We start from the raw sequence: 26,785 nt of genomic DNA, 5'->3' as shown, positions 1-26,785 counted from the left end.
TGGCTCACTTGAAGTTATGGTGCAGCTCAGGTGGTCTGTAACAGTTTAATTAATTTTCATACTTTATCTACCTTAGACCCACAGGTTTAATTAGTACCGTGGGGGGAAAACTTTTGGGAAGTAATATAGGAAATACAAAGCATAATATAATAAAAGTATATGGTAAGGGGTCAGAGTGGTGCAGGGCTAGGAACAAATGTATACTGTCAGGGAGGGCAAGTCAGCCAGTTGAAGGCTTTTGGGGGGGTCAGATGGGGATCCCAAGCCTTGCAAATATGTGCTGCTTTGCAGGCATTTCTACATCACGTGTACCATGAAATTCTGGCTTAATTAATCAAAAAGCCAGATGAGACCGTATAACAAAAAAGGCATGTGGAACAGGTTTCTATTTATGGTTCGTGAATAGGATGTAGTCAAATTTAAGTTAGCAGAAAAGGTTTATATTTGTGAAACTCAGTTATTCACACAAGCATATGTTCAAATGATTTTGCAGGTAAACACAAGCTCACTCTGTCTTTACTCTGAACCAGCCAGAGGTGTGCTAACCCCAATCTAACAGCCATGAAGGTGTGATTATTTCAGGATTGTGCTCAAGCTAATAAGTAACCTCAGTGTCATATTAACCATGGACACGTGTATCAAAATTGCCTGGCTGGCTCTCATTGAGGGCGAAATGACCTGCAGTCTTTCTGCAAATGACTGTGCAGATGTACCCTTAATCAGGATGTTGTTTTTTCTATTTACATTTTTATTTTTATTCTAGTATCTCATCCAAAAAGTAAATATTACAGAAAAGATTAAAAAGTATATACACAAAGTATTATCTTGTTTTTAACTGAAAATGGCACTTCATGAAACATGTATGTGTTATTCCCTAACAATACTAGTCTCTAGTAAGTTTTAAAGCTATTATCTCAATAATCAACTTCCTTATTTTTATTATAATCATATTAAAGTTTTATAAAAGGATGACCACATTTTGTTAGTTCATACTAATCTGCAATGAACATGCAAATTTTGTACTCCTACCTGGATTTTCTCCAAACTGAAGATGTGAGAATACAGCTTTAAAAATCATTATTCAGCAAGGCTCATGTGCTCAGCTAGGTAGCTTATATTGCAATTGTTTATTTTCCTTTTTTTTTCAGTTCAAACAATAAAGCTATTAACTGAAAGAGCAATCACAACTGCAAAACTCTTGCCTTATGTTTGGAAGAAAATGTATGCATTTCATATGGTGTAAAACACCAGAGGCAAATTTTTTTCTTATGCATACTTAAAATATTGTTCAAGTTTCTTGGAGGAAGCAGGTTAAGCATCTAATTTTCCCTGAATCTGAAAACTGAAGAATTTTTTTAGGGCTAAAGGTTTTCATTATAGGCATTTCAAGTGGCTGTCTTGGTTTTACAGTTCAGATCGTCACAGTTCTTATACAAAGATGAAATGTGTGTCATGTTGAATTAACCCTGGAATATATTTTGAGTATTGTGGTGGCAAGTATATCCCTTTCAACTCTGATTCTTTATAGTAAATATTTACTGTTTCATCTTTAGTATTTTAACCCCTTCTGACTAAAATGTAAAAAAGTAAAAGCAAGCTTGAAAATATGCTGCATTATTGCTCATCTCATGCATTCTTAGTAGTAGAGAAGAGTTGTGGAGGAAAACAGAAAAATCGCTATATTCATCTAGACAAGTCCCTTTTCATTTGTGCAGATCACTTAGGTGTTTTTTTGATCCAAACATAACGTGACCAAAACCTCACTCTGATCTTATGTGGAAAACTCTTTTGGCTGAGAAACATTTGGGGGGCGGGGAAGTAAAAATAAACAAAAGTAACTTTTGTGCGATTTCTTCTATATATTTATGTTTAGTTTTGCTTCCACTAAAATTAGTTGCAAAAGTTTTGGTTGGTTTTTTTTTTCTTTAATGGAGCAAGAATGTCTATACATATATGCTGATGGATCAAAGAACAAAAATTGGAGTGCTAATACATTAAGAGTAAGGAGTAAGACTGGTGCTTGTATTGCACCTGCTTAGCATTGCTGAGTTTGATTCTTCTGTGAAGAGCATAAATGATGCAGGAACAATTTAGTCTTCAGAATTTTTAGGGAAATGTGACCTTTGGAAAACTGTCCTAATTCTGGTAGTTGTATATATATATTCTGCGTAGTTAGTCCACAGATGATTTGAAGAAACAGAAGGTTATTATAATTGGGTACTTCTGAGTTTTCACTCCATTCTCCTTTTTTTTCCAATAGGGTGGAGTGAATGGCTTGACTGGAGAACTGGAATTTGCAGAAAATGGGGGGAATCCCAATGTGCATTTTGAAATTTTGGGGACAAATTATGGAGAAGATCTTGGCAGAGGCATCCGCAAGGTGAGGCTACATTTATTCAAACGAGACTATTTTTGCTGATTTTTTAAAAATCTTTCTTGTGTTCCATGTTAATAGAAAAGTATTTGATGGCAGATAACATGGTGTTGTGTATTGTTAAGAGGAGTAAGAAATGGGAGAGAAGTCTTAAATTTCTAGATACTCACCTATTTTATTATCGCAGAGAGGCCTCGCAGTAGGTCATATTGATCAAGATGTTGTTTGTAATACAGAATACGTTAAGCTGCTGGTTGACAAAAGACCAGTGAAAGCTGTTGGTTTGTAACCCTTGCAACCCATTTCCAAAATAGCAAATTTTACTTAGACTTATGTTTAGAGTACCCGGATTGACACCTGATACTTATGGTCAAAGTGGGAACCTCCAACTGCTAGATAGTTACAAATGATGGGTACAGAAAGACAGTATCTGTTGCAACATAGACAACATTTCTGTAATCTCTTGTCTTCATGAAATAAGTACATGATGGTTTAGTAGAAATTAACTTTCATAGAATATGTGTAATGTTATGTATTCAGCTGCCAGACACAGTCTGAATACTTGGACTTGTACACCATTTCCTCAAACAATCTATCTCCAGCAAAATTACCTTTTTTTGGTATTTCAGTTTTACTAGTCTGTAAAAATAAATTTAAGCCCCGTGTAAAGAATAGTGGAAGCAGATCTCTCTTTGCAATGCATGTTCTTAAGTTTGGACAACTGCCCATCTGGGATGGCAAAAACAGCAAAAATCATACGGTACCTCTTAGGAAAACAAAAGACTAATAGACTTTTAGAGGAGCAGCTCCCCCTGAAAGACAGACCTCCTGAAAGATAATACCAAGATCTCTTCATTTAGTGTATCAGATCACACTGGGGGGAATTTGTATGTGAGGAACCTGAATTGATTGTCTGAAAGCAAATGACAGAGAATGTTAACTTAGTAACCAGTAAACTGGTTCCATGCGTCAGTGTCATTATATGATGAAGTAGATCATTTGTCTGCATACCTTCTGCAGTAACAGATAACTGCTCTGAAAGAAGGGAGAGATAAATAAGAAGCTAAAAGTGTGTCTCAATTCCTGAAATTCCTCCTCTGCTGCTTGCTGGAATTGTTATTCTATTCCTGCTGTTTCATCTGTTGTCAGTACCTTAATGTACACATGTGCCTATAGCTATGTCACTTGAGCAGAGGTCCTGACAGTTCCTTCGGAAGCTAAACAGAACTGGATTTTGTTGCTATCTAGAGGTGCGCTTCACAAAGTCTTTAGGTGACCAAAATGTTGGATGAATCCTTATTCCCTCAACTACAAATTTAGTCTTTTTCAACATATTTTGACTTGATTTATTTTCCATGCTATGCATTGAGGAGCTATTTATTCTTTAGAACAATCAGGTAGTCCTCCCTAAGACAAATCTGTACCTCTTCATTTAATTAAATTGGTTGACTTTGTTTTTTTACTTCAGCCCTGTCTGGGTGAATGCCTCAGTGAAGCATTAAATTGTGTTCTTCCATTTCACAAAAAGATAGAAGAGAGAGAGAGATCCACAGAAAGGTCTTGGAAATATAGAAGTACAAAAAGACTTCCTAACCTTTCTGACTCTTTTCTGATGCTATAATTAAGATTTATAACTGCAGATTTCAACTATAGTAGAGTTTACTTTTAAAGAGGACATTAATGACCATGGGCAAAAATTATGCAAAACAATGAGATAGTATAAACAGGCTTTTTGCACCTTCCTTGTTTACCGACCCTTTATCATAGTTCAAGGACAGAGACATTCCCTGTCTTTGAAAGGAAATAGATTTGAAGTTGGTCAAAGAGAATAGTTTTGCACAAAACACATGAAACACAGTGTCAACAAGACCCTGTCCAAGAGAAAAGCAAAGGTAAAAGACACTGAAGTATGTATTTTTTTTTTTCTGTTTGCCGAGATGAGCGTTTAAAATGTAATATAGAGATTATAAGAAAATTTTCCTGTTGAAGGTTGTGCTATGAATGTCTATCCTTAGAGTTTTGTGATGTGCTGCAGCTGGTTAAAAAGAAGAGACTGTCCAGAGCAGAACGGATTTAATCTGTTCCAATTTTTCTTCTAAACAACATTCAGTGATCCAGAGAAAGCTTTAGAAAGAGTCCTCGTGTAGGGAAAGGAATTTTCTTTGAAAGAAATTTCTGTATATATTGTGAGAATGTGATAATTGTTCCTGGAAGTGCTTTCAAAAAAAAAAAAAAATTCCAATTAATGTTGTATTTTTTTTTTACACAAAATTGAATCATAAAAGGATTTAAAATAAATATAGTATTTATAATCAATGTCACAAAGTTAAAAAAACAAGCTGGGGATCCTAAAACATTTACAACAGAGATAGAGAAGAAAATTTTTAAGGAGAAAGTGCCATATATTGGTTTTACTCTTTCAACAAAAGAGTTTTTTCTTTGATTAGGTTTTACCTTACAGTGTATGAGCCACTGGTGTTGGAAGCAATCATAATATTACAGGAGTCAGATGTATTTTTGTCAGCTACACTAATGGAAGTGCACTTCAGGTTTTCATGTATTTAGTGCTCTGACTACAGAACTACCTAACTATTTTTATTTCTCAACTCTAGTGGAAGCAGCTGCAATTAGCAGACTGACTGAAAGTTCTAAACAAATGCATTTTCCCTAATTAACATGTTTCCAAGTACTTTTATAGGAGATGAGAGGTGAAATCATGACAAAAGGCACATCAAAGTCATTGGGACCAGAAGTTCACACCAAGTCAAGTGTGTAAAGAATTTCCCCCCACCCCCCCCCCGAGGAACAATCAATTGATTTTAATTAAAGCAAGTAAAATTTTAACACACTTGAATTTCTCAAGAGTCCAAATTCTGCTTGCAATCAGTTCTGTTTGGGTTCGAAAGTCATTTGGTTACTTTTGAAAAGTTCACTTATATTCACAGGTTAATATTCCTAGGACTTGAAAAAGCAAACAATTTAGGTAAACACCAAGAATTCATGTTTGGTTTTATTGGCCAAATTAAGCCATGTGTCTAGCAGAAACTGTCTGCAAGTCCTCTCCTTCAACTTTTACAGGTTACTGTCATACCTGGAAAGCAGTGGGAGCATTCAGGTTCATTGCGTTGGGGTCCTTCATCTAGTGACAAGTTAGCAAATTTAGGAATGGGATTTTCCTGCAATACAGATTTTGTATTGTTATGTCTATAAATGCCATCCATCACCTTGCCAGCCATGGATCACTTAGGCTATATGTGTCGCCAGAGTCAGGTACTTGGAGTAATACAGTCAGATGGCTGCCAGATACTGATTTTATTGACACCAGTGGTGTTACTGTCCCAAAGGAACTGCAGAAAAATTCTTGTTTTTACACATCATGTGGTGGCTTGCATTTGTGCGAATATAGTTATACTCAGTGGGAGACATGGGTGTATTTCTGACATTTCTCTTTCAGCATTTGTCTGTTGGTATTTGACATTTGAGTATGTATTCTTTGACATTTAAATTTCAGTGCAATACTTTTATCTATACTGTTGAAATAAAAGCTGCCATTCCTGTGAATAACCATCCAACAAACAAATGAACAAAAGGGAGTTGATAGCTCAGAGGAGCACTGTCTTATATCTTACTGGTGTAGAAATGAAGTGTTTTTCATGCTTCTTCCACTGCTCCCTGTAATTCAGAATTGGCTCATCCTCAGAGGCTCTGTGCTACCCCTTTTGAAGTTTAGAGGACTTTTTTCTTGTTCCCACACTGGTTTTCTTACCATCATGTGGCCATTTGGAGATTGTGGTGCATTTTGCTCAGCCTCCGATATCCCTGTTAGTGTACATCCACCTCCTGTGCATCCCTCTTCTTTTCTGAAGGTGTTTTCTGTTGTTTCTTCCCTGTGGGGGAATGAGATGACATGCCAGGCTCTCGCACCTATTCCACTGTGCACCAGGATGTCCATGTCAAGGCTTTCTTTGCCTTCAGGACACCTAGGGATGCCTCGGAGCAAGGGTAGAGCTGTGGGCATGCAGAAGAACAGATACCCTGGGTGGGGCACTTAGATATGCTTCAAGCCCTCAGCATTTGTCTGGTAGGATTGTAGGGCTCTATCCTAAATGCTTTAAATTTTATGACCTTAAGGAGGAAATGTTATCTATTTTAATCTGAGGGATATCTGTAGTGCAAAGCATTTCATGGGAATGTGACTGAAGGCCTTTTTGTCCATAATGCCTGACAGATGTGTTCCCCTCTCCTTCTGCCACCGTGAAAGGCAGGACCTTCCCTGTGGAGTCAATGCATGCAGGTTTTTATTTCACATATTATTAAGGGTTACATGGAACATTCTATAGCTGTGTTATTTGTTCAGAGATGGGAAAATTGTATTGCATTTTTTGGTTTTGGTCTAGTAAAATAATTGCTACTTCCAGTTCATCTGAGAACAGTTTTTGATTACAATAGTGGCATTGCTTTGTTTTCTGGTATATAATGTTTTCTTACATTTGCATCATGAAGCAACATATATTCCAAGTGTATATTTTGATCTTGGGGAAGCTGCTGTCTCTTCTTATAAGTCAAGACTTATTTTTTGCATCTTTTCTCACTTATTCCCTTTTGCTTCATTAGGTAAGAAGTTATACAGCTCTGCTAACACTTATTAACTAACACTATTTAATAACCAAGAGCAGACAAAGTGTTTTATTCTTGGTTAGCTTCTTGATTAGCTACTTGACATAAATGAAGGGTTCACCTATTACCTTTGTGATTATGATCAAAGGTAGAGCTCTGTAATGTGATTTTCAAAAAATGTATATATATCAGCACCTGGTACTTTAGGGTGTGATCTGTTTGAGCTGTTTCTAAAGGTCGACATGCAATTTATGATGTGACTGGAGGACACTTGCAATTTACAGAGACATTGTTGATGGTGTATTTTCTAGTGAGTTGAAAAGAAATGTTGCTATGTCTGGTTATTTTGCCCCTAGTGTTGATAAAAAAGATGGACCACAGTACTAACATGATACTCTTTCTAAAGTGACTTTAAATACATGCGCAGACTGCTAGAAATGAAATAAAATACTTAGTACTAAAGGTAAGGGGGTAATTAAATACCTTGGTGAACTGGGACCTGTTGTTCCAGTTCAGCATAGTACTTAAATCTGCTGTAAAGCTACTGAAGAGTACCATTTCCTTCCTTTATTTAGTGCTATGCAATAGATGAAGATACAATAACTGATTCTTTACTTTCTGCTAGCTTCTGCAAATCTTTTGTGAAATTTCAGGGAAATTTAATTTGTCTGGAAGGTGTTGTGAATTTGCATGTTATCACAATGAAACTAGTGTTAGTAGAGAACTGTGATTTACTTGAAAATGCACTTCTATTTAGTTTAAAAGTCAAACCAAATGCATATTTGAGTCTAATGGAAAACAGAAAAAATTGGTTCTATCCATAATTGTATTCTTGAATTTTTAAAAAATTTAACAGTTTTTAAAATTTCCCTCTCTTGGCTTTTGAATAAAGAATTTTCTTTCTAAATCTGTGACTGCAGAAAGAAACACAGTAATCAATAGTGTACCATCTGGTGAATTTGTCAGGTTTTGGACTCTCTGCATCAGTTGCCGGGGAGCAGAAATCTAAATCTTGGTGCTGTCCAGGTGCCTGCCCTGACCCCAGGCTGTTTGTCTGGATGAGTGAGTGTTTCAGTGTTCATAACTGCTTAAGTTATGAACTGTTCATAAGTGCAAAGTAAAGAAGTCAGAGATGTATTCGATGGTTTGGTGGATGCTGCCACAGGAATATGGAAGACCAAGGTTCAAGTCCTTCCTCTGGTGATTGTTAATAAATGTAGAGCAGAGCTGCTACCACAAGCAGTGTTATGAGCAACCTGTTCCCTATTAATTATTCACCTGTGGAGCAGGACATCACAGAATCATTAAGATTGGACAAGGCCTTTTAAGATCATCAAGTCCAACCATCAACCCAACACCACCATGCCCCTTAAACCATACCCTGAAGTGCCACATCTACACGTTTTTTAAACACTTCCAGTGATGTGACTCCACTACCTCCCTGGGCAGCCTGTTCCAGTGCTTGACCACTCTCTCTGTAAATAATTTTTTCCTAATATCTAGTCTAAACCTCCTCTGGCACAACTTGAGGCCATTTCCTCTCATCCTATTGCTAGTTCCTTGGGAGAAGAGACCAACACCCTCGTCGCCACAACCCCCTTTCAGGTAGTTGTAGAGAGCAATAAGGTCTCCCCTCAGCCTCCTCTTCTCCAGACTGAACAACCCCAGTTCCCTCAGCTGCTCCTTGTAAGACTTGTGCTCCAGACCCCTCACCAGCTTTGTTGCCCTTCTCTGGACACGCCCCAGCACTTCAGCATCCTTCTTGTAGTGAGGGGCCCAAAACTGAACACAGGATTCAAGGTGCGGCCTCACCAGTGCCAAGTACAGGGGCACCATCACTTCCCTGCTCCTGCTGCCAGGAATACACGAGAACTGGGATCAGGTTTATGAGCAAATTCACCCAGAATACAAACTCTCGAACTTGAAACTAATGCCCACAAAGCCAAGGAAAACATACTGTAATAGAGACATATTAATCCTTAGAAGCAGCACAGTCGGCCATGTCTGCTGAGCACCAGTGTGCTCAGGCATTTCAACATGGCAGGACCTATTGTTAAACAGAAAGGTGATTTTAGGCTGTAGGACAAGTGGGTGTCCAGAATTCCTAGTCTAGAATAAGGTTAGGTGTGTGGTTTAAAAGTCACCTCAATTAAGATACAGATTTATCCGCTTTTCATCATGCAGGTGAATGGCTTTTAGCATTGATATTTATAGGGCTTGGGGAGTGGGTTTTGAACTCCCCCAAAAAATCTCTCAAGCCTCTGAGTAACTATAGCACTCTGGAATGAAGCGGGGTTTGCTCCTGCATTGGGAACACTGGGGAAAAAGGGAAAATGCAGGGTGGCAGGAGGGGAGAGTGCAATGGGACCCTGGGGAGAAGCATTGATGTCAAACAGAAATATCCCATGGGGCCTTGGCGTTCTGTAGTATTTCTGTTGGCAATTTTGGCAGGGATGAGTCCATCTCTCTTTTGCTTAGAATTTCCATTCTTGTCAAAACTGGTATGAATGTTCTTACTGAAAACTGCTTTCAGTGGATTGGGAACTGCGTATTTTGACTGATTGCTTTCATTACAAAGAGACAAATCTTTTTTATGTGCTTTAAATTATATAGTTTCATGGTTTTTATTCATTTTTGTTCATCGAGATAAGAGGTTACATTTTACCTGTCTCCTGTTGAAAATGTAGTTGTCTTGACAGCAAAGAACAGGAGAAGTATTTTCCACTTTCAAAGCTGTGTTTTTAATTTCCTTTAATATCTTTTTATGACAATGGAAACTTAAGAAAGATCAGTCAAAAAATAATAATAGAAAAAACAAAACAACTAGGAATTGTATCAGTAACTCCTGTTTTCTGCTGATGCTGCTAGGCAAGCGCCGAACCACAGAGGCTCCTATGTGATTATTCTGTGTTTCAAAATGGGCATAAGAACAAAGAATGATACAGAACTTCATTCATTTCTTTTTTGCAGCAGAGGTTTTTTCGTCATGAAAAATTTTGCATAGCAGAAATAGCATGGTGGTTTTTTAATAATACCAGTTGGAAAGAGAAATTGATTTGAATGTCGGTCAGGTTCATGTAGAATGTGAAACTTAATTTGTATCCATTAGACATTTTTCCTTCATTTTTGGGTTCCTCTCTTCTTCATGAACTGCTTGCAGTTGACCGCAGGTCAAACAGGCCAAGAGATTATATCACTTCTGTTTTTCCAAACTCAATATTTGCAATTAGTAACCCTTTACAGGTTTTAGTATGATTGGTTGGGCTACTTTTGAAACACCTTTCCTATGGTTATATGGCTTTTTCTTCTGCTTGTGTAACTGTGAAAACCTTCTGCTGAACATGAATCTGCAGAACTGGCCGGCAAGTTGTAGTGATTTTTTATCCTCAAATACTTCAGCTGAGCAAATTAGCTTTGTAACTCACTTCGGAGATTTGAAGTGCTTGGGAACTTTGAAGTGCCTCAGAACTGACATTTTGAATAATGTCAAAAGAAACTGTGTATGATTTAAGAATGGACTTCATGCTTCATTGACCTCTCAGGCAGTAATTCTTCTATGTGATTTTGGAAATCCCATTAGGAACTTCTCTTCATCTTTAAGGGAGCACTCAGTGGGTGCTGCTTCAAGAATGTGGTTCATCATCCTTGAAATTAATATGATAAAACACTTAGCTCAATTTGGAATTACTTGTTTTAAGGTAGGAATTCTCAATAAATTATAGGTACATTTCAGCATAAAAGTTTTCAATGTTTGCTTTTTGCTCTTTAGAGGTGGTTTGGTTTTGATCAAAGCTACCATCTGATGAAAATTGCTTCATTCCAAGAATACTTATAATTGGAACAAATATACATTTTCCAGTAGTAGGAAGAAATAATATGTGCATTTAACCCTCCATTAATCCAAAAGAAGATGGTGTTGTAGCTAGTCTATCATGTGAAGAGGGAGACAATAACTATATCTTCAGTAAGTTGAAAATTTCCATCCAAATTTGGATGGAAATTGGGTATCCTAGTGAAAAATAACTATTAATTGGAAAACCATGTAGACAGGAGAAAGGGATGATAAAAAAATTGAGCTGCTGTTTTTAATAGGAGGCATGGAGAGATGGTAGGAGGATATAAGTTATTTAGCTTTAGCTTTTGAGGGTGGTGAAGGGTGTTGTTCAGTTCTCAGAATTAAGAGCTCAGTGTTCAACCTTGGGAAGGCGGATGCATCTAAGGGTTATAACACAGATCTTAGTTCATAGTACATGGAAATAGATTTACACAGATTTCACAAGGTTTGATAAATTCCTTTTTTCTTCAAAAACCACAAGCCAAAACTGACACAGTTAAATGTCCTGCTAACCATGTTTCTCCATGATAATAAATCACAGAATTGTAGAATAGCCCAGGTTAGACTTCAAAGATCATCTGGCCCAACCTTTCAATAAATTGCTTCTAATTTGCACATTTTTGTGAAGGACTTCTTGAAGGCTGTGCTGTCTTGTAGGCAGACAAATGTCAGATGAGCCCCTATGGTGTATCTGAAAGGCCTGGAAGGCTCATATGGATCAAAACTTTGCTGGTACAAGTTTTAAAGTAGGCAGTAAGATCTTCTTTCACAGTAAGATCTCTTTGTTTCAAGTTAGCCTATTAGCAGGAAAATATGAAAACCCGTCTTATTAGACGCTGAATATTCCTGTATAGAAGAGATGAAAGCAAGTTGATTTGGATTTTGTTTAGGTTTTGGGGGGATGGGTTGTGGGGGTTTTGTTTTTTGTGGGGTTTTTGGTTTGTTTTTTTTTGCGGAAAGACTGTATTTCATTGAGCATGATGCTGAATGATATTTTGTTGACAGTAGCAGGCAGTATTTTCCTGCAGTGGGGTAAGTGGGCCTGATAAGCCCGGTGACCTTTGCCTCTCTGGCCATGTTTCTGTGTCACTTTCCTCTAAAGCAGGGAGAGGCCAAACCCAAATATTTAGTCCCTTTAGTCCTCTCTCTGCAGGCTGTGGGATCTAGAGGAGCTAGCCAAGTCATAAGTTGATTGGGGAAACTGGTACTTGAACTCAATGAAAATGTAGGGCTGGATTTCCACTGTGGATTTCCACTGAGAGCACCCTCTGTATATCTATCTATATATATGTAATATAAATTACCCTCAGCCTCCACAGCCCTGGGAGTAGATTTACAGTGGGCAAGAATGTGAAAACATCCATGAATCTGTTAAATGCTCCCAAATTCATCAGAAGGACGTAGGCATCTATAGGCAAGTGTCAGAAAGAGTTACATTAGCAGAGTCAAGGGTCAGCTGTCCCCTGGTGAGAGGAGAATGGTGCCCACCAGGGAGAACAGCTTGAGTCAAGAGGAGTCTCATGTTTGGGTTGGAACAGAAAATGCACATGGATACAGCGGTTAGCTAGAAACAAAGAGGAGAAATGATGCTTTGAACTGTGGAAATTACTTTCCACTGTTGTTAGCACAACACAGCTGAAAATACAGTAAATCTTTGTTGTGGAGTTTTTAAGACGGATAAGAAACTAATAGCGATATCTGAGAAGACAAAGAGAAATATCCCTGTGATTTCAACTTGCATGCTGTTTCATTGTTTATAATGTAGTTTCCAGCTAAATTACTCAGCTTATGCATTTCAAAATATGGCAGAGTTTACTATCCATAAATCATCATTTGTAAACTAAGTTTTCAATTACTTTTTCTTATCCGCCAAAAGAACTTCAGAAGTAGAAGTGATATGTCTTTTGTCTCAATATTGCTTTTATGGCAATGCTGAGATATATTTCCCATAAAGTGGTTATATCTGGATCTTGCAATTAGAAGAATGTTAAAAGTAATTTCCAGAGATAAACAGTTACTTCTGTGTAATTGGTAAGGGCTACCTCCTTGCATCTTTTGAGTTCTTTACAAATAATAAAGATGAGGATGATGAAGCTTTTGATGACTTCATAATATTTATAGTTCTTTCATAATGCTGAAAGATTTTTATGATTCAGCCTTAAAATTACAGTGCTGAGATTTTTGCCTGTTCTAAAGTTGTGCTATAATGCCTTAATCAAAGGACAAGTTACAGTAAAAATTAATAATACTCTTGTCATGGTGTATTCCCGCTTTAAAATGCGCAGCAGAAGTAATAGAAAAAGTGGTATGTATTAAGTCTCCAATGCTTTACTTTTTCATCTCAGTAAACAGAATGAACTGAATTTGATAGAACCTCTTTTTCTAAAAAATAAAGCTTTTCAGGAAATTGTAAGCACTAACAAGGCTTTGAAACTCTTTAGACTAGAAGTAAAGGGGGGGGGGAATATAATGTTTTAAGGAATTTGGCAAGGTGTGTCTGGCACCTGTGGGAGATGTCTGTTAGAAAACAGTCTCATCATCATTTCCAATCCTACTTCTCTCAGTTTCTCAAAAACTGTGAAACTTATTATGGCTGATTCTATCTCAAGTATAGCAGTGGATAGACTATTTTTCTTGTGTAAACAGAAAAGGATAGAATGGGATAAATTGCAGAAGGCCTTCTGAAGTCTGAGCTCAAAGGTTTAGAAAAATGTAGTGTAATGTACCGAAACTGGTATGCTTGATTAAAAAAAAAAAAAACAGATGTTGATAACATTTGGATTTAAACTAATAACTTACTAGCTATAACTAATAACTTTATCAACAGAAGCATATATTGAGAGTCAAGTGCATGCCACAGGAAATGTTGTCTCCCTTAAACCCCTGGAAATAAAGCCCCTTGTTTTTTCATGGACTTATCTGACATTTCTGCCTGGGAGAGATGTATAAAGAGGCCAAAGCAAAACCAGAAATTAGGAGCTGAGCTGTAGGTAGAGCAATAAATAACTCCAGCAACATCTGCAATAATACCTTTATCTCCTCTATCACTGCCACACCCTGTTTTTCTGTGCTAATCGTGCTACCCTTAATGTGTGTTATCTTTGTGCTTCCAATTCATTTATCTGCTGCTTTGCCTCTTTGTATTTCTTCCATCCATCTTTGCTTCCTCATTGTGTTCCTTGAAGCTCAGATCTAGTCTCTACTTCATTTTCCTGATCCATGCTGAACCAGGCTGCTTCTGCACTTTATCTAGTCATAAAGCTATTAGTCTGAAATGCTGAATTCTTGTTTGTTTGTTTGATTGGGGGTTTTGTTTTTTTTTTTAATGCACTTCTATAATAATTAATGTACTTATAGCTCATAAAAATCTGATTTAAAGTATGCATTCTAATAGAGTGCCTTAATAATGAGCCATAAGTGGTTTATATGAATATTTTCATGTAATCTGCGGGTTTGTATACACCTCTACTGATTTGGCATTATAACTTGATTGCTTTTAAAAATAATAGAATTATATTTTAAAAACTTGATACTAGCGTTTTACATCAGTTTGGCTCCAGAATGTTTCAGTACTCTAAACTTATTAGTATTCTGAATTAGTACTCGGGTACTCTTAGCCCTCTAAATTTATTAGCTACTGATAAAATGTGTGATTTCCCCATTGAATGTGCATGTCTGAGATCTCATTAGTCAGTTTATTTTAAGCTGTGTATTATATGACTTGAGACAAATATTTGGCATAAACACACAAAGTAAGAAAATAAATATTTTAATTAGGATCTAGTTAAATAGCATATATCCATGATTAAGCCACACTTACCACTCACTGGAACAGTGTCAATTAATGTGATTTTGTTAAAATATTAAGACTTATCTTCATCTTCCTATTCATCTTTGCTCTGCAAGAAACTACCTTGTCTTGCAATCTCTGGACCAGCCGTCCACGCCTTCTACTAGCTGTATTTTTCTTGCTGCCTCATTCTTTTTTTTTTTCCTGCTTCTGACATTGGAGACTGCATGAGTCTGCTTTGTCTTGCAAAGTGCATCGCAAGTAATATTGCATTAGCAACGTGTAATGTCTGAGAATTTCTATGCTTTGCTGCCAGAATGTAGGCAAGGTTCGTACGCTCTGCAAAAACCTGCTTAGAAAAGGTTACGGGAGGGGTAGTCCAAGCTTTGAATTAGAGAGGGGATCCTGTTCACTGTCAGAGTGGTTTTGTTCATGCAGTGCCTTTTAGCCAGTGATGGGGATCGATGGGTCTAATTCCACAGAGTTTATTCCAGAATGGGGTTACAACCCTACAACCTGGAAAACAAATTGCAATGTGGATGGATTTTTATGTTATCTCTGAAACAGTCTGTTGCAGGGGAAGGAACACATAACATTTCTGTTCTACAATGGTAATGATATATGTAGAAATATTTTATCCAAAACCCAATCTACAGTACTTGGATAGTTAACATGTCTGGTTGCTAGCAGAAAGATTTTAAAGTACAGACTTTTGGTCAGTGTAGAATAAGTTAAATTGTATTTCCCTCATATTTTGTTACTGATTTGTTCACCTTTTCAAATATGTTTGAAACACTAGAATAATTCACAACTCGTTTAGTCTACAGTAAAGTTTTAATGAGTCTCTTGATAGACTTGATTCTGGATAGTTAAATTGATTTCTGTGTTTGGACTTGGGACTTGTACACTGAACAACGTGTGGAAGTTCTTGTCCTCTCTTGCTACTAACTTTACAGCTGAAGACCCTACACACTGCTTGCTTTTAGCTTTGTCACTTATTGCGTTTACAGGAAAGCAAACAAGACAAGACCAAGTAAGTGATGGATATCTTCTCACATGAGAATACCGTTTTATGTTGCTTTGTGACTGTAGGCCACCAACATGGTGCATTAAACAAGGATTAATGCACTGAATACAAATGTTTTTAGCATCGGTATGTATTGCATTTCTGCTCAGTCTAAAGGGGAGTAAATTTTAACATCAAACTAATTTCATGGCAAAGATTTTCATGCTGCTTTTACAGTTTGGGGAGGATGAGGACAAACATAATAGGAAACGTTAATAAGAAATTCTGACCTTATTTTTCTGATAGTGTACTGCACCCCCGTTTATTTAATGTGTTCAGTATGTAACATCATGCCCCACATTTATTACAGATCAGTTCCTCTGAATTCTTTTTGGTTCTGGTTCTATATTCCTTCTAAGTTTTATTAGGCTTTTTTCTAACAACTTCATAACATCTAAATTGTCAGTCAGCCCATTAGTCATTAGAAGCAGCTTTGTTGTGCCGCTTTAGCATATTGAGGCAAATCGTTTCTGCAAGAGAAAATGAAAACATCAATAGAGAAAACAAAGAATGTTATGATACCTTGTTAAAGAAATTTTTGTCCTCATTATTATTTTGTTTTGTATTTTCTTAGTCATTCCATTTGCCTTAGAGAGGAAAAGCCCATATACAATTGTCTGGTTCAGTCAAATCCATTTCTAAAGAAAAGACTTAAAACTGCGCTAAAACTTCAACAAAGACCATTGATAAAATGAAGTGGAAGTGTATTCCTCTCTCTCCCTCTTTTTCCTTTTCTTTCCTTTTTTTTTTTTTTTAAAATACTTTTACCATATATTTTGAAAGGTTCCTCGGCAAGTACAAATATAATCATATATAATAATGTGCCAGATTCGCCAGGTTCTATCATCAGCATGATATGTCTTAAATCCTCCTGAACGTAACCCCCAAAATTTTTCTGTAGAAGACAAAATATTATCCTGTGGATTACATGTATCTATTGAAAGCTTACACGTTCAATTCTTGGTTATTATCTGAGCTCAGCAAAACAATAATCTTCACTTGGGTGTGAAAAAGAGAAAGGTGCTGGCTTTTGCCAGCTGTATTTTTTGAGCTGCAGGGATAGCAGGAGACTCAGAATTGCAAGAGGCCATTGACTTGAAGATGTTGCAGCCCTTTGGAGATCAAAAATAGCAGACTTATACCAGATATTTTAATGAAAGATTTTGGAGTAAGACAACTTAAACTTCTCAACCTAAAAGTCTTGAGAAAACCTTAGACAAAAAAATGGATATCCTGACTTCTTTAAAAAAATCAATCATCCTGAACAGCATAGCACAACTGCTTATCTGTAACAGGATCATTAAGAACTGGGAACAAAAGCAGCCCTCTAGCTTGCCATTTTGGATTTTGAAAAAAAAGAAAGTGCAGGATAGAGCTAAGCGGTGAAGTCTTCACATTCTGGAGAAGTCAGCTAAAATTGAAAATAAAACTCCTACATTTCTATGATCCTGGCTGTAGAAGGCAGATGTTTCTTAATAGTCTGCTTCAAAAAAACCCGTTTGAAATAGGAAAAAAAAGTGAAATCTTATTTCATAAGGACTCATAGTTTTACCCATAATCTCTTTCTTTTTTTACAGTTCCAAACACAACAGTACACTTACTCAGGGGTGGGAGGTTGTTAGTTAAAAATAATACAGCATCAGTTGAATGCTCCACAGAATTTAAAATTAAATGTCTGCAGAGATTCATTTGCTATCCTGCTTGCTATAAAGGTATATGGCTCTTGTGTGGGATCTTCTAATAATTTGAAATATTTCACTGCCCTCTCTTGGTGAGAGTTAAAACTGGTCTCCTTTTCACAAACCTTAACCCAAGAGCAAAATTAATTTTTCCTTTGGTGCAAGTTTTATTTGCTAGGAAATCACAGCAAGTTGGAGTTGTGGGTTAATAAGTAACCATGAAGTTGTGATGGTTGTACTGTTTATTTCAGCTTGGAAGTTTGTGAGTGATCTCACTGGTATCTATGATGTGTAGACATATGTGTATAGGAATATTTATTTGTGTGGTTCAACCTTATGCAAACATCATGACAATATATCCTTTTCCATAATTATATAGAAATATTTTTAAAATACCTTAAACAAAGTCTGTATGTCTCATGAGCAGTGAAAAAGCTAATCACATTTTAGTTGGTTACTGGAATAATGAGCTAGTCACTGTTTTATTAAAACCCATCAATTTTAGACAGCTGATTCAGGTGCATATGTTAACTAGCAGTGTCCCTCTCAAACACGTAGAGGTAGGTACTGCCCTAGAAGGCAGTTCAAAACTGAAAGGTATCTGGGGATATTAGTTAGCTAATTTCACAGTTTAGTTTCAAAGCCTAGAAATATCTTTCCTCTTTCAAATCTCTGTGAAATGAAGATTAAGTTTTGCAAGCTCCCTGAGTTACCCTTGAACCAACGCTTCTTGCCTGATATTTGTGACCACTGAGAAGTCATACGTGGAGCTTTAAACCATGACCGATTTCCTTACCGCATGCTTTTATGAAAGGTTTTGAGAAGCACATCACACAAACATGAGCTTCAATTTCTGTGCCATGATTAAATCTCATTAAATTAAATCAAGGATTATAGATAAACTTAAATCAGTTCTGTGTTTTACTTAAAAGTAATCAAGCAAACTCTTCAATTATAGCATCATTGGTTCAGAAAGGCTGTGAATTTATACTGCAGGAGGGACTATAATTTAGAAATGCCGTGGATTCTGTATATACAGCTTGCAACTCCCAAAGGGATCATTTTTGATAAAAGCTATGTTTTACCATATATTTCAGGAGGTCTGTGTAATGGCAATATTTACGAAGGAGTGAACAAGCGAAAAAAAACCAACACATGTCTTGTCTTGTGCTAATGTGTTTTCTTCAAGCCAAAGAAGTTAAAAAAAAAAAAAAAAAAAGAGAGAAATCTGGTACATGTCCAGAGTCACGTAAGCAGTTCAGAGTCTACTGATGAAGCACAGACCACAGACATGCTGTTTTGTACTGAGAAATATTAAAACACAATTCACTGTTGTTGGTAGCATAGCAAAATTATTAATCCATGTTAGATGTTTTTATACGGAGCAATCACAACTTCTACCAAATGCAAATTTGGCAAGTGCCTCTGTTCCGGTTTGAAAGGACAGAGGTGTAGACATGTAAGTGGTAGAAAGTTTGAGGTACACCAAGAGTGCAGCAGCTTTCAAGGAAAAGGCTGAAGAGGATGCAAATTGTGACGGGAAGACAGGGAGAGCCTGCAGATGCTCACAAAGAGAAGGGATTTGCACATTTACTGCCTGAAGTCGCTATTACCCTCCAAGTAACTCTTCGTTACTATGCAAGATGTCTTCCAAAAAAAGTTTGCTTTTTTCCTTTCCTGTCTAGCATTCGGTAGGCAGCACCATGACCTGACTTTTCACCAGAGGGTTATGAGGAACTCTACAGGTCATCCAGCCTATTGTTTTCTGTCCTGCTTGTGATCTACATCCAGCAGCAGGCCCTCTCTGAGGAGCAGGTGGGCTTTTCTGGCATGTGGCAATATCAGCAGGTCTAGCTTCATAATGAATGAAGGTCATTCTTTATACGAATTCTCTCGGCTCCCCAGCAGTTTAGCCAATAAATCTGCAAGGAGCTTCTGCAAATGTCACCTTGCAAGCTGCCTATACACTTTGGCAGGAAATTAGAAGGAGCAAAAACAATTCAAGAACCAGGTTGAGAGATTGTAGTTTTTTCATCAACCCTCATGGTCAAAGGGAAGGGGTTTGAAAGGACTAGTCGAATCTGGTGAATCAACAAATGGTTACAGGACTGGTGCACAGCCAGGGGTTTGGCTACAGGACCATGGGACTTGCTTTGAGAAACCTGGTCTTCTGGGGGCTGACAGGGTCCTGCTGTCACGGAAGGGAAAAAGCATCATCAGTCATAGGCTTGCCAAGCTGGTGAAGAGAGCTTTTAAACTAAAGTTGCCAGGGAAGGAGAACTTCAATCCACCCCACTCCTACCAGTTTGATGCCAGTGCCAGCAATAGATGCCCAGAGCCTGGAGAAGGATCACAGGTCAGCATGAGAGCACCTGAAGAGCAGTACAAAGGGATTCCAGCCACTCCAGCCAGTAAGTCAGCTCTGTCTGGGGCCCAGCTTAAATGCCTCTGTGCAAACGCACATAGTATAGGTAATAAACAACAGGAGTTAGACAAGTGCATATGCCTGCAAGGCTATGATCTTATTGGCATAGAGACATGGTGGGACGGCTCCTATGACCAGAGCATTGGAATGGAAGAATACAGGATCTTTAGGAAGGACAGGCAGGGGAGATGAGGAGGAGGTGTCACCCTCTATGTTGATGAGCAACTGGAGTGCATGGAGCTCTACCTGGGGATGGATGAGCAGGTGAGCCAGTGTTTATGGGTCAGAATTAAAGAGAGGGCAGGAAAAGGTGACATTATAGTGGAGGTCTTTTACAGGGCACCTGACCACAAAGACCAAGTTGATGAGGCCCTCTATAGACAGATAGGAGCAGCCTCACGTTCACAAGCCCTGGTCCCCATGTGGGACTTCAACCACCCCTATATCTGTTGGAGAGACAACACAACAGGGCATAAATCCAGGAGGTTCCTAGAATGCATTGATGATAACTTCCTTCTCCAAGCGTTAGAGGAGCCAATGAGGAGAGGTGCTATGCTGGACCCGGTTCTCACCAGCAAAGAGGGGCTGGTGGGAAATGTGAAGCTCAAGAGTAACCTTGGCTGCGGTGACCATGAAAAGGCGGAATTCAAGATCCTTAGGGCAGCAAGGAGGGTGCACAGCAAGCTCACTACCCTGTCCTTCAGGAGAGCAGACCTTGACCTCTTCAGGCATCTGCTTGATGGAGTACCATGGGATCCAGACCTGGAGGGAAGAGGGACCCAAGAAAGCTGGTTGGTATTCAGGGGTCACCTCCTCCAAGCTCAGGAGCAATGCATCCCAATGAAAAGGTAGTCAGGCAAAAATGCCAGGAGGCCTGCATGGATGAACAAGGAGCTCCTGGACAAACTCAAACACAAAAAGGAAGCCTGCAGAGGGTGGAAGCAAGGACTGGTAGCCTGGGAATAATAGAGAGAAATTGTCCAAGCAGACAGGGATCAGGTTGGGAAAGCTAAAGCCCTGGTAGAATTAAATCTGTCCAGGGATGTCACGGGCAACAAGAAAAGATTCTATAGGTATGTCAGTGATAAAACAAAGGCTAGGGGAAATGTGGGTCCTCTCTGTAAGTGAACAGGAGACCTGGTTACCTGGGATATGGAAGAAGGCTTGCGGTACTCAACAACTTTTTTGCCTCAGTATTCACCAGCAAGTACTGAAGCCACACTGCCTAAGTTGCAGAAGGCAAAGGCAGGGACTGGGAGAATGAAGAACTGCCCACTATAGAAGATCAAGTTCAAGACCATCTAAGGAGGCTGAAGGTGCACAAGTCCATGGGACCTGATGAGGTGCATCCGCAGGTCCTGAGGGAACGGATGAAGGAAGTTGCTAATCCACTACCCAACATATTTGAGAAGCTGTGGCAGCCTGGTGAGGTTCCCACAGACTGGAAAAGGGGAAACATAACCCTCATTTTTAAAAAGGGAAAAAAGGAAGACCTGGGGGACTACAGGCCAGTGAGTCTCATCTCTCTGCCTGGCAAGATCATGGAGCAGATCCTCCTGGAAACTATGCTAAGGTACATGGAAAATAAGGAGGTGACTGGTGACAGCCAGCACGGCTTCAATAAGGGCAAATCATGCCTGACAAATCTGGTGGCCTTCTACGATGGGGATTACAGCTTTGGTGTATAAAGGAAGAGTGACTGACATCATCTACCTGGACTTGTGCAAGCATTTGACAGTGTACCACATGACATCCTTGTCTCTAAATTGGAGAGACATGGGTTTGACAGATGGACCACTTGGTGGATAAGGAACTGGCTGGTTGGTTGCACTAAAAGAGTCGCGGTCAATAGCTTGGTGTCCAAGTGGAGACTAGTGACAAGGGGCATTCCTTAGAGGTCAGTACTGGGAAACAGTTGTTTAATATTTTTGTTGGCTACATGGACAGTTGGGATTGAGTGCACCCTCAGCAAGTTTGCTGATGATGCCAAGCTGAGTGGTGCAGGTGACATGCAGGAGGGAAGGGATGCCATCCAAAGGGACCTGGACAAGCTCTACTAGTGGGCCCGTGTGAACCTCATGAGGTTCAACAAGGCCAAGTGCAGGGTCCTGCACTTGAGTCGGGGCAACCCCCAGCATCAATACAAGCTGGGGATTGAAGGGATCAAGAGCAGCTGTGCCGAGAAGGACTTGGGGGTACTGGTGGATGAAAAGCTGGACATGAGCCAGCAATGTGCACTCACAGCCCAGAAGGTCAACTGTATCCTGGGCTGATCAAGAGAAGTGTGACCAGCAGGTCAAGGAAGGTGATTCTGCCCCTCTGCTCTGGTGAGACCTCACCTGCAGTGTTGCATCCAGCTCTGGAGCCCTCACCACAGGAAGGACATGGACTTGTTGGAGTGGTTCAAGAGAGAGCCACAGAAATGATCAGAGGGAAGGGACAGCTCTCTTCTGAGGACAGGCTGAGAGAGTTGGGGTTGTTCAGCCTGGAGAGGAGAAGGCTCCGGGGAGACCTCATCGCAGCCTTTCAGTCCTTAAAGGGGGCCTACAAGAAAGCTGGAGAGGGACTTTTTACAAGGGCCTGTAGCGACAGGACAAGGGGTAATGGTTTTAAACTGAAAGAGAGTAGATTCACTAGATATAAGAAAGAAATTTTTCATAGTGAGGGTGGTGAAACACTGGCCCAGGTTGCCCAGAGAGGTGGTAGATGCCCCATCATTGGAAACATTCAAGGTTGGTTGAACAGGGCTCAGAGCAACGTGATGTGGTTGAAGATGTCCCTGCTCATTGCAAGGGGGCTGGACTAGATGACCTTTAAAGGTCCCTCCCAGCCCAAACTATTCAATGCTCATATGACATCTTCAGATGTCTCACTGTATGAAAGCTGGTGTGGTATGTTGGAAAAAACAAAGAGAAACTCTAGCCTCCAGACTCAAAGATTGCAAGGAGTGAGTTTCACTCCTTGGGGTAATAATTAACTTTGCTCTCCACCTGCATGTTTCCTCCAGTGAAGATATATGGTGTGCAGAGAGCATGTTCAGTGCAGTCCTGTAAAGCTTTCTGCTCATTTCAGCTGCTTTGGGGTTTGTGCCTTTCTTCATGCAGCTCTTCATGATCTAAGGGCCTGGGCACAAGCACTTCATTCGAACTATTCGCATGGGAGCTGTCTGAAGTGATCTCAGAGGTGCCCCTCCTGACTCCTGTCCCCTACCACACTTATTCAGGCAGGGGGGCAAAAGGATGAGGTCAGTTAATCACCATGACTATCTCTCATAAGGTCTGGTGCAAGCCCTTTCATCTCCTTCTGCATTTGGTCTGCAGGAGCAGAGCTTGCTGCCAACAATCTGCCTATATATAGTTTGTGGCATTTAAAATGTCAGTGAAATACCTTTAAGAAATAAATGTTTTCAGACAGAAATGTGGTTGTTAAGGGAGCAGTATGCTTTTTTTCTTCCAATTTTAATTTCAAAATCTTGCAAGTTCAATTACATATGAGTTTACAGAGAACAGCTGATAGGGGAAATTAGTTCAACCTATTTTTAAAATCTACATTTAATTCAAGGTCCTGAATTAATGTGTAATGTAAACTACATTTTGGAAGTTTAGTGCCTTTTCAATGCAAACGTGTTTTCTTTTTCTGAATATCACTGCTTACCCCCACTCCATTTTGTTACTCAGAACACTAGGGTTAGGACCATACATTTTGGAGATATTTAGTAAGACTGTTGAAGGTTTTTTCATAGAAAGAGGTTTAATACTAGACACTGTGTTGAAATAAATGTGTAAATGTTGTAAAAATTACTACCCACCTACTGTTATGTGATGGACCAGGTCTACATGATTACAAGTGAGCATCTGAAAATAAGATTGGGGGGTTTGGAGGTATATATATGCCTCCATTTTGTAACTTCTCTCTTTAAAAAAGCTACTACGAAACTTCATGGTTTTGAGAGTGGGTTTTTGAAGCTCCCTAGACAATACAGGGAAAACTTTACAACTTCTGTTCAAATGATATGTCATCTGCAGCTTGTGAGGCTGATGTTTGCTAGTGGCTCACCACAATGGTGCTACTGTGCTCTGTCAATGAGTAATTGTGCCATTATAAGGCAAAACCCAGAATATCTTCCTGAATTTCACAGCCTACTTAACAGCAAAAATCATTTGAACGGCTGTAATTATCAGACGAATCCTTCACTCCTGTTGATGCTGGGAAGAGAGAACCCATGTGCTCGCTGCTGGACCGTCTCTGTCTTTCAGAGCGGCAGCTTGATTGCACTTCCCTTCTCAAGGGCCTTCGTCAGACTGTCTATATTGATTTGCATTAAAGATGCATTGTGCTTAGCAGAGATTCGCAGCATGATCTATGAACATATCATAGCTTCTAATCAATCCCATTCTTGTCCTTCTATTGCATTATAATTTCTGTGCAGCTTAATGCCTTGATAGAAATAGTTTTTTTGCTTATTATTCTTCTTTTTAAGGAACTCCGCTTGATTGCCTGAACCATCTTGCCTGATAATTAGCTGTTACCTGTTAAGTCTGTTGTGACTTAAGTAAGATCCAAGTAAAACCTTGGATAAGTGGCAAAGAGGGCCAGCTATACAACTTCATCATTCATGGGTTGTAAAGACAGGGCAACACATCTGCTGTATAGCAACAGAGAACTGGAAAATTTGTAAGTCTAAAATATGGGGTTAGTATCTACACAGTAGTATCAGAGGCAAGGAGGTACCAAATGGTGTAAGCAACATCCTCAGCACCAGGATGAGGTAGTACTCCAGCCTGGAATGGAGACATTTCCTTGTTGTACTTTGATTGTTGTACATTGAAGACAATGAGAGTTTGGAAATTCCTCGGGTAGCGTAGACTTCATGCTTCTGAAATTCACAATATGAACTTTAGTGCACCAGACCCATGTGTATCATGATTTCTTCATTGATATCTGCAACCGGTTTTATATATATATAAACACACAAATAGATAAGATTATCTCTTCATATTCCTTGGCCTTAATGTTTATAGCCCTTGATATTTATTCACCATGTGAATATACTTTTATGTATTTTTATTCTGACTTGAGAAAGAAATTGCCTCTATTTTAGCGTAATGTATGTTTATTAAGTCCTAACATTGCATCTCTCTCTTTCGCATTTCTTTTTTTACTTCATATCTCTGCCTGCTAGGCTGTCACTAAATGCAGAATTGCTTTTAAATGCATCATTGGTACACACATCGGAGTCCCCATGGTAATATATCATTAGAAAGACACTAGGAAATGGGTTCTCAAATAGTTAACTCTAAATAGGTGGGGATAATGAAGCAAAGGGAGGAGCTTGAACTGGAGCATGACACTAATTGTTCCCCACAAGGTTTGTAGCTTCTTGAAACAAGTGACTCCCTCAAGCCCCTTATGAATTTGCATGTACAGAATGTGAGTAGTTTTATGAGAATGAATTTAAGGTGCTTTTCTGTCTTGTCATTTATATCCCCTCCACTCCCAACATCAGCAATTGGATTTATCTTGAATTAGAGTAACCTCTGGTTTAAACGTTACAAAAACTGTCTCAAATGACAAATTCTGCAAATTTTACCGAGTCAAACATGCTTTGTAAGATATTTTCAGTTTCATTTTCAACATGCATTGTACTTGGATATTTTCCTACACTAAAATTTAAAGTTGCCTGCAAATTTACCACCTTGGACATCTGCATTAGAAGACAGACAGCTATAATCCAGAAATTACAAAGTGGGTTTAATGTATTTCACGTGTTATAGAATGTGGTGCGATTTTAGGTGGGAAGGTTTAATTTAGCTTTTGTAAAATGTCATGTTATATAAATCTAAAAGATTTTATTAGGCTCTAAGTTCTCCCTTAATCATCATATTCACCCTAATATAATAGCTCAGTTTTTCAAGAGGAACTACTATTAAGTTAGTTTCCTTTTTGCTTTCTGGGATGTAGATTTTATCATTAGGTTTACAGTGTAGTTTTGTAGTCAAATATAAACTCATTCTGAACTGAAAAATATCCCTGTGCTACATGCGTGGAGTGAAAAATCAAACTAAGGAAATGTGATTCTTGGTAAAAGTCCTGGAGAAGGCCTAACACAGGCAATTTTTTTCTAAATTTTTTATCTCAGTGTATGAGCTAAGCAGCTGCCTTATATCATCCTGTGTAACTATAGATCAGCTTTGTACTTTATTTAGAGAATTGACAAAAGCAAATAAAAATACTGAAAAGTTCTGTGTCCCCATGTGATGACGCTTAAATAAATTTTTAAAAAATCCATCAATTTCATTTGGTGTAATAAATATAATGAAAATGCTCAAGTGGGTTTCTAGCAGAGGCAAATAACTGGAGAGATTGTTTATAAAATTAGCATACTAAATAATGATAAGTCTACACCTTACAAGTGAAACATGAATATAAATTTAAAATGCTTACTTACAGTGTTCGGCTCAGTACAACCATAATATTGACTGGAGCTCACAGAACAGTTCTGTGTTTCATATCTTTCTATTCATTTTTGTGTTGCTGTTTGGAAGTAAAAATATTATAGCCAGAAGATATGAGTAAGTCTTATTAAAAAAAAAAAATCTATGCAACTTCACGTAAGTTTTGCTGCATTTTACGTATCTTGTAGAAATTGTCTGTTGTGCAATTTTTTTCCCCACTTAAAAGCCTAATCCCAAGTCCTTTCCTTCCTTTGATTCCAAAAATCTTTCTACTGAAAGTTTTGAAACTACAAGTGAAATTTTTATCTCAGTAAACTTCAGTAGCAGAATTCTCACTGGATGTTTTTCATGTGGGATGTGGGATGTGGGATGTTTTTCAAAACTAGTCATTTCTGACTTTTTCTTCACATGTAGAGCTGGACTAATCTAGTGGAATCAATGTTGTTAAAGAAAAGAAAAGTTCAGTTTTTGAAGCTTCTGTCTGGGTATGCCAGGGTTGTAGGTGTGGGAGGGGAGGCAGTGCGATAAAGTAATTAATAGAGTT

General features: G+C 38.6%; 1 protein-coding gene across 2 annotated transcripts in view; it reads left to right on the top strand.

Annotated features, from left to right (window-relative positions):
- GRID2 (glutamate ionotropic receptor delta type subunit 2) overlaps positions 1–26,785 on the top strand; it is a gene marked incomplete at its 5' end in the record, with an annotated part of 737,620 nt that overhangs the window by 522,233 nt on the left and 188,602 nt on the right. For both annotated transcript variants that reach the window (XM_081999455.1, XM_081999454.1), the window contains one exon: positions 2,261–2,380. In XM_081999455.1, coding sequence (XP_081855581.1) covers positions 2,261–2,380 — 120 coding nt within the window. The remainder of the gene's footprint in view (positions 1–2,260; positions 2,381–26,785) is intronic.

The sequence above is a fragment of the Phaethon aethereus genome (genome assembly GCF_964289735.1).
Source record: "Phaethon aethereus genome assembly, chromosome: 4".
In the NCBI taxonomy this organism is placed as follows: Eukaryota; Metazoa; Chordata; class Aves; order Phaethontiformes; family Phaethontidae; genus Phaethon; species Phaethon aethereus.
The sequence above is the reverse complement of the archived record's forward strand: the minus strand, read 5'-3'. Positions and strand labels throughout refer to the sequence as shown.